The sequence below is a fragment of the Bos indicus x Bos taurus genome, chromosome 15, assembly GCF_003369695.1.
Source record: "Bos indicus x Bos taurus breed Angus x Brahman F1 hybrid chromosome 15, Bos_hybrid_MaternalHap_v2.0, whole genome shotgun sequence".
NCBI lineage: Eukaryota > Metazoa > Chordata > Mammalia > Artiodactyla > Bovidae > Bos > Bos indicus x Bos taurus.
Window position 1 is genome coordinate 35,648,544 of NC_040090.1, and position 8,808 is coordinate 35,657,351.

An 8,808-nucleotide genomic window follows, 5' to 3' on the forward strand; every position below is an offset into this window, starting at 1 on the left:
TAACTGTTGAGAAATGCCTGGTCAATATGTCCTGTGTAAAATATGTGTGTGTGTGTGTATGTTTATAAATATGTGAGTACTGTCAAAATATGAAGGCTACAGTGGCTAGATAACATGCAAGACCTTGAAAGCCAGAGGAACAAATTTCACTCTAATTTTAATTGCAATTAAAAATAAACTTAGTTTAAAATTTTATGAAAACTAATTTAAATACCAAAAAAAAAAACAGACACAAAATCACCTGAAAGAAAAAGAATGCTTCCCAGGCCAGAAACTCTTAACTATAATCTTTGGAATGTTCCAATGTGTAAAAAGTGTGTTAATCATTAGAGAATTGAACAACAAAGGAAATTTAGGAAAAAGAAGGTTGCTCTGTTGACTTAGAATCTAGAGACATTGAAACTCACATAATATTTATGTTTAGGCTATATCTATCTTTCCCATGAAGAGGATGAATAAGCCATGTCTGAACTTACTGCTAAGATGCTTTCTTGGCATGATTGAATCCAGCTACCTGCCTTGTAAGTTTTCTTCCTCTACTTTTACTTGATTGATATAAGGAAATCATGAAAATTCAAGTTATAAATTCCAATGTAAATTAATAAATAATTACATTTGATTTCTGATTTTAGGCTTGTGGGCCTTTTATTTTGACCAAAATAAGTCTTCAAGAGTCAACTTCAACCTACAAATAAATGGGCTACATTCTGAAACTAACTAATTTCATCAAGGCCCATAGCATTGAGCTTACTCCTTGGAAGGAAAGTTATGACCAACCTAGACAGCATATTAAAGAGCAGAGACATTACTCTGCCAACAAAGGTCCATCTAGTCAAGGCTATGGTTTTTCCAGTGGTCATGTATAGATGTGAGAGTTGGATTGTGAAGAAAGCTGAGCACCGAAGAATTGATGCTTTTAAACTGTGGTGTTGGAGAAGACTCTTGAGAGTCCCTTGGACTGCAAGGAGGTCCAACCAGTCCATTCTGAAGGAGATCAGTCCTTGGTGTTCATTGGAAGGACTGGTGCTAAAGCTGAAACTCCAGTACTTTGGCCACCTCATGTGAAGAGTTGGCTCATTGGAAAAGACCCTGATGCTGGGAGGGATTGGAGGCAGGATAAGAAGGGGATGGCAGAGGATGAGATGGCTGGATGGCATCATTGACTCGATGGACATGAGTGTGAGTGAACTCCAGGAGTTGGTGATGGACAGGGAGGCCTGGTTGCTGCAATTCATGGGGTCACAAAGAGTCGGACACGACTGAGCAACTGAACTGAACTGAACTGAAATAGCGTTGATTGGCATTACCTCTTTTGGCATTACTCCACTGATGTTTTTGTATGCATGTAGTGGTGGGTGTTTATGTATGTGTTCACACATGCTAAGTTGTTTCAGTCGTGTCCGACTCTTTGCAACCTGGACTGTAGCCGCCAGCTCCTCTGTCCGTGAGATTCTCCAGACAAGAATACTGGAGTGTGTTGCCATGCCCTCCTCCAGGGGATCTTCCCAACCCAGGGACTGAAGCTATGTCTCCTGTATTGGCAGGTGTGTTCTTTACCACCAGTGCCATCAGGGAAGCCTTTTTAAATTTATAGGTGCCAACATGCATGCATGCGTGCTAAGTCACTTCAGTTTCATCCTGCTGTATGATCCTATGGACTGTAGCCCATCAGGCTTCTCTGTCCATAGGGTTTTCCAGGCAAGAATACTGGAATGAGTCACCATGCCTTCCTCCAGGGGATCTTCCCAACCCAGAGATCAATCCTGAGTCTCCTGTGACTTCTGGGTTGCAGGTGGATCCTTTACCACTGAGCCACAGAGGAAGTCTGTAGGTGCCAATATAAATATTAGCAATTATTATTGTAGGAAATTTGGCTTTATTATGAGTGATGAAGGAAAATACCAGAGAACTTTGGACAAAGAGATTATCATACACAATTTCCATTTCTACCAGTGTGCTTTGACTACCATATTGGGAAGACATTGTGAGGAGCAGCGGTAGAAAGATCAGTTAGGAGTCTGCAGTAAGCTCCAGGTGGAGATTACATTGCCTTACACCAGGGAGGTGGTAGCAAGGGGTCAACCTGTAAATAAATGTTTAACACCAAGTGGATTTTCCAACAGGATGTGGAATTTGTGAGCTGTTGGTGTGTGTATGAGCGTGCATGCATGCACATGCTCTTGTACATGCTGATTTCTAAATGTGAGTATCTGTGTGGAAGGATGTGAAAGCCAGACAAGGAGAGTCTTTATGTTGAGTTTTGTCAATTCCTTTGTTCATCACACTAACTGCTTCAGAATTCTTGCTTTTAAATGAGGATAGTGGTACTTCCCTGGTGGTCCTGTGGTTAAAAAATCACCTGCCAAAGTTTAATCCCTGATAAGTCCAGAAAGATTCCATGCCACTGAGCAATTAAGCCCGTGGGCCACAACTGCTGAGCCTAAGCACTGCAGCTGCTGAAGTCTATGTACCCTAGAGTCGGTGCTCCACAGCAAGAGAAATCACAGTGAGAAGCCTAAGCACCACGACTGGAAAGTAGCCCTCGCTTGCCACTACTAGAGAAAGCCTACATGCATCAGTGAAGGACTAGGGCAGCCAAAATTAAATAAAATAAGATGAAGATGGTGGATGGGTAGGTAGGAAACTCAGAAAGTATCTCTGGAGCATGTTCACACATTCAACTTTTAGCCAAAGTGACATGAACAGTGACAGCACTTCTTGGGTACTGATCAGAGGCCTAGAATGTAAGACATTTTCCCCTGAGAGCAGTAGCACCAAGATGGGCCTGAGATGGTTCCTTAAATTGAGCGTTGCTTGGTGTCATTCCCAGTCAGATCTGCCCAGCATGTCACGGGCCCTTTGTCAGCAGATGTCGGTAGTACCCTACAATGGTGAACAATGTTTCCCTGTTCCTGTTTCATGCCCCCCTCTTTCATCCTCATATCTCAGTCCATAACCACAGAACCCTGCAAACAGGATGTACACTATGTGGAATCTTAAAAACGTGAGACCTAGAACTTGCCTGGTGTACAGTAGATAAGAATTTGTCTGCCAAAGGACGGGATATGCTTTAATTCCTGGTCTGGGAATATTCCACATGCTGCAAAGCAACTAAACCTGAGCTCCGTGGCTACTGAGCCTGCACCAGACTACTGAAGCCCACACACTGTTACTGCTGAAGCCTGTGCACCCGAAAGCGTGTGCTCACCAAGACAAGATACTGCAATGAGAAGTCCACACACTACATGAAAAGTACGATTTCATCTCTGATTTGACCCCCTAAAGCCTTTGACTTAAAAATGAGAGACTTTTATTTAACTTGTTGATTCCAGACGTACATACCAATTCAACTTTCTTTTAAGCATGGATGAAGCTAGCATGGTTGCTTTGTTGTTAAGATCCATTAAAAAGAAGGCTCCAAAATTCCCTACTCTTCAATATTGCCATTTCAGCCTAAGATCTTTTGCATTTAGGAAGAGATGTTTAATGAGTCAACTTACTCTTTGTAAATTCTCACCTGACATTAACTTTTGTTAAAAGTCAAAGTAAGGAATTGTGTCGAGACTTTTTTGTTTTTCATTTCCCTGCAATGTTTAAAGATGACATTATATACCAAATTGACAATGGTAGCTCATTTTTCACAAGGTCAGAGTAGTAATTTTTTTTTTTTTAGTCCTGGCTCTCTGACTTCAAAATCATGTTCTAAACTGTTAAACCACCTTACTTTACTTTTTGATTACCAGTGCAAATATCTTGTGAGTAATGTCTAGATGGAATCTTCTTGGTGAATTTTTAACTTTAAGAATGTGTCCACAGTGTACACCAAAATATAGTATCTATTCTATTCTATCCCAGGCAGTTTTGCTTCATTTGTTTTTCTGTTTACCTGAAATTCTCAGAATACACAAACACATTATTCATCAGTGATTTGGCCTATGCTATCCTTTGCTTTTCTGACTTTTGTCTTCTTGTCTTTTGGACAATTGTCTGTACTACTTATCTTTACTACCCATTTCATACCAAGGGCTTCATTATCTGATCTCATAAAAACCTTGAATACACTCATTTACAGTCACTTGTTAGATGTGTTACTTTCAGCATCTCCCCAACTGGATTCAGAACAGGGAAAGAAATAGGTCAAAGCTGCGTATTGTCACCTCGATTATTTAACTTCTATGCAGAGTACATCATGAGAAATGCAGGGCTGGATGAAGCACAAGCTGGAATCAAGGTTGCCAGGAGAAATATCAATAACTTCATATATACAGATGACACCCACCCTTATGGCAGACACCAAAGAGGAACTAAACAGCCTCTTCATGAAAGTGAAAGAAGAGAATTAAAAAGCTGTCTTAAAACTCAACAGTCAAAAAATGAAGACCATGGCATCCGGTCCCATCACTTGATTGCAAAGAGATGGAAGCAGTGGAAATAGTGACAGACTTTATTTTCCTGGCCTCCAAAGTCACTGCATATGGTGACTGCAGACATGAAATTAAAAGATGCTTGCTCCTTGGAAGAAAAGCTATAACAAGCTATAATAAGCTGTCTATAAAAAGCTAGACAGCTTATTAAAAAGCAGAGACATTGCTTGGCCGACAAAGTTCCATCTAGTCAAAGCTATGGTTTTTCCAGTAGCCATGTATGGATGTGAGAGTTGGATCATAAAGAAAGCTGACTGCCAAAGAATTGATGCCATCGGATTGCGATGTTGGAGAAGACTCTCGAGAGTACCTTGGGGTGCAAGGAGATGAAACCAGTCAAACCTAAAGGAAATAAGTCCTGAATATTTATTGGAAGGACCGATGCTGAAGCTGAAACTTCAACACTTTGGCCACTTGATGTGAAGAACGGACTCACTGGAAAAGACCCTGATGCTGGGAAAGATTGAAAGCAGAGGAAGGGGACGACAGAGGATGAAATGGTTGAATGGCATCACCAACTCGATGGACATGAATTTAAGCAAGCTCCAGGAGTTGGTGATGGACAGGGGAGCCTGGTATGCTGCAGTCCATGGGATTGCAAAGAATCGTACATAACTGAGAGACTGAAGTGAACTGAACTGAGATTCAGAATTAGGATGCAAGAAGGAACAAGGATTACTCATAATTCATATGTCATTTTCCGAATCCAGCACAGAAGGTTCTGTCTTTCTTGTAGTTCTTTTAAGATGGCAGAGAAAACTAGGATAAAAAGAGAACAGGGGAGAAAGAGAAATGGGGACAGTAAAATGCAAAAAGAAAATCTTAAAACAGTGGTGTAATTAGGCAGAAGAACTTAATGAATCTAAGTGATATTCTGGATAATTAAAGAGAAAGAAGACATTTACAAGAAAGGGTAAATAACATAATTTATTTAAATAAAATTTAGCAATATCTAACTCCCAAATCAAGCTGCAACTTGAATTCTTTAAGGGAGAGTAAGGCTAAGGAGCAAAGCCTGTTTTCCATAACATCAGCTATTTACAACCACTGCTGTCATGGGGTCCAAGATACTGATATATTTTCTCAAGGTCTCGACTAGCCCTTCATTTCTTTATGTCTTCAGTGTTTTGCCCTCCCATGTGCCCATCTGAGTAAGAGACAGTGAAATAATTTAAATACACCAGTGCAATGAAAATAAATGTCTTTATTAGGCAGAGGCCAGATGCTCAAAACACTTCATAATTTTTCCATATTCAATCTTTGGGCTCTGAGGATGAAAAAACCTTTCCTGGAAAGCAGGAAAGGGAGCTTAATGATATCTGTGGGCCAGGGCATTGGCCACACCAGCCACCACCTTCTGAAAGTCAGCCTGCAGCACCGGGGTGAATTCCTTGCCAAAATTGCGAGCCAGCACAACCACTAGCACGTTGCCCAGGAGCTGTGTGGAAAAGACATTAAGCAAGGGCAGGGTTAGTGCAGGTGAGTGAAGTGAGAGTCTCTCAATCGTGTCTGATTCTTTGCAACCCCATGGACTCTACAGTCCATAGATTTCTCCAGGCCAGAATACTGGAGTGGGTAGCCTTTCCCTTCTCCAGGGGATCTTCCAAACTCAGGGATAGAAGCTGGGTCTCCCACATTGCAGGCAGATTCTTTACCAGCTGAGCCACAAGGGAAACCCAAGAATACTGGAGTGGGTGCCTATCCCTTCTCCAGCCATCCTTCCCGACCCAGGAATCGAACTGGGATCTCTTGCATTGCAGGCAGATGCTTAACCAACTGAGCTATGAGGGAAATCCAAGGTTAGATTCAGGGTATTTCAGTCTTATCCCAAGCTGTGACCGTAGGATATAAGCACAAAGATGACTGAAGTGAAGTTGTTACTACTGATGTGAATCTACCTATATCTTCCCGAATATATATTTAGAAATGTTTCTCTCTTTCTAGCTTAATCCAGAACTTGTTATTATTTTTATTATTTTGAATCATTTCAAAAAGCAATAGAACATTTTATTCCTTGAAAGAAACAGATAAGGGGGAAATATTAGATACAATTTTTAAAGTTGATATATAATTTTTTTTTCAAATTAAACCCTCAAAATAAAAAATATAATTAAAAAGAGGACATTGCAGACAACAGAGAACAAGAATGAATCAGAGGAAATACTGGTTGTGAACAAAGAGGTTAAAAGAGTCTAAACGGTTCTGAGGAGTCCTTAGTAATCTAACCAGAATACCTCTTCTCCATTCTAAACTGTGTCCTGCCATTCAGCTTTCTCCTCATGACATGAGCTTGACCATAAAAAGAAGAAGGAGAACACTGAGGATTCCACAAACTCACCTTGAAGTTCTCAGGATCCACATGCAGCTTATCACAGTGCAGCTCACTCAGCGCAGCAAAGGTGCCCTTGAGGTCATCGAGATGCTTCATGCCATTACTAAAGGAATCTAGCACCTTCTTGCCATGGGCCTTCACCTTAGGGTTGTTCATAACAGCATCAGCAGTGGACAAGTCCCCAAAGGACTCAAAGAACCTCTGAGTCCAGGGGTAGACAACCAGCAGCCTAGGGGGAGAAAACAGCACAAGGTCAGAGGAAGCCAGCAGCTCTCTGAATCTCAGGGACGGCTCTGTCCTCACACGCCCAGGTGCATTTCACTCTCCTTAAACCTGCCTTGTAAGTGGGATACCTACCTGCCCAGGGCCTCACCACCAACTTCATCCACTTTCACCTTGCCCCAAAAGGCGGTGACGGCAGCCTTCTCCTCAGCAGTCAGCATGGTGTCTGTTTGTGTAGTTGCTAGTGAACACGGTTGTGTCAGAAGCAAGTGTAAGCAGCAGCTGGCCCAGCTCTTCCTTTTATGCCCAGCCCTGCCTCCTGCCCTCCCTGCTTCTGTGAGCAGATTGGCTCATGCCAAGTTGTGGTTCCACAGGGTGAGGCTTGAACGATGATAGTCATAGCTCTCCTTGGTCTTCCTGGCACTGACTTTAGACCATCAGCCCTCTTTCTGGGCATCTCTAGATCTCAGTCATTCCAGCAATACAAATTGCTATTAAAGTCATCTTCCTTAGGAAGTTTGCTTGTAGAGATTTTAGAATCACAACGAAGGTAACCTCTTGGAAACCACCTCCTCAATTTTCTTATTATACAAATGAAGAATCCGGGCTCCAGAAAATGGAAAGGATTTGTCCACTATGATTCGACTTAAGACTATGTGGATGGATCATCTCCTGTGCCTTCAGAATATGCAAAAGAATTACAAGTACAACCTGGATACAACCTCTGCCCTTGTTCTAAATACGCATCTCTTTTGTTTGCTTGTTTGGGATTAAATCGTTCTGGTATGAAAACAAATATTCATTTGCTTATCTACTCATTTAATTTTTTCTTAATTTAATTTATGGCCAAATAAATAATGATAGAAAAATAGAATAAGTATGGATCGAGAGGTCCTGTGAAGTACTTACTCCATTAATCCATATGTGAAAACATAGAGACCTCTCCATGTAGTAAGAAATACAAATAAATGAAAAATCAATCATAACCCCAAGGTTTCAATAACCCCGAGAGAGGTAATGTGTTCAAAGACTAGTAGAGGCATATAACTTGTTTCTTCATGGACTGACCTGGGAAAGTGTCTGGAAGAACAGAGAAGCTTCTCCATGATTTAAAAGGAGGGATAAAATTGTGGAAAGACAGTCCAGCTTGAATCGGATTATTTGTTTTCTTTCTCTAAGCCTCTAAGAATACTGTGTTCATAAGAATTACTTCTATTTTATTCATCCATAATTTTGTTTTCTCTATATACTTTATTTATACCTTCTTTCTCTAAAATTTATTCTTCATTATCTACAGCTTTTCAAATATTTCTTCTCTCTTTGCCCCTCCTCCCACCCACATAATAAATCCTCTTACCTTCTTAGGCAAGAAAAAAACTTCTGAGGTATAGAGGTCTGTTTCTTACTACTAGAAGATTCAATGAAAAAAGCAAAAGCAGCAAGCATTTCTGAGCTCAGCAGAACTTCAGAGTTCCCTGAGGTTCCCCTACTTTCTACCATCTGTACTTTCTGCATCTTCCCTTCTTCAATTTCTACTTCCTTTCAGTAAAGAACATATATATTTACTTTCCATGATCTCTCTCCTTAGAACCTTCTCCTGATTCAGACAACTTGATGTCTAGAATCACCTCTCTCTCACCTTTGCCATCACTGGCAAAACATGTTTAAAAAAATCTCTCATTCTTTCAGCTCTATGTCTCTGTAACTCAACTAATATATTTTTAGGTGAACTAGAAGGAAAGAACTTCTGCATTTCTAGTTGTTACAAAGAAATTCATAAATGTCCAGCTTTCGTTACTCCATCCTCCAAAATATTTTTTTCCATCATTG

The 8,808-nt window shown here is 40.8% G+C and overlaps 1 protein-coding gene across 1 annotated transcript; it reads right to left on the reverse strand.

The window, feature by feature from the left end:
* Nucleotides 1–5,608: 5,608 nt before the first annotated feature.
* Nucleotides 5,609–7,265, reverse strand: LOC113905586 (hemoglobin subunit beta). The gene is made up of 3 exons (XM_027563096.1): nucleotides 7,114–7,265; nucleotides 6,763–6,985; nucleotides 5,609–5,862 (listed from the first exon to the last, which is right to left on the reverse strand). Exons 1-3 carry the CDS (start codon nucleotides 7,197–7,199, stop codon nucleotides 5,734–5,736), a joined length of 438 nt encoding a protein of 145 aa, XP_027418897.1. The 5' UTR covers nucleotides 7,200–7,265; the 3' UTR covers nucleotides 5,609–5,733.
* Nucleotides 7,266–8,808: the final 1,543 nt, after the last annotated feature.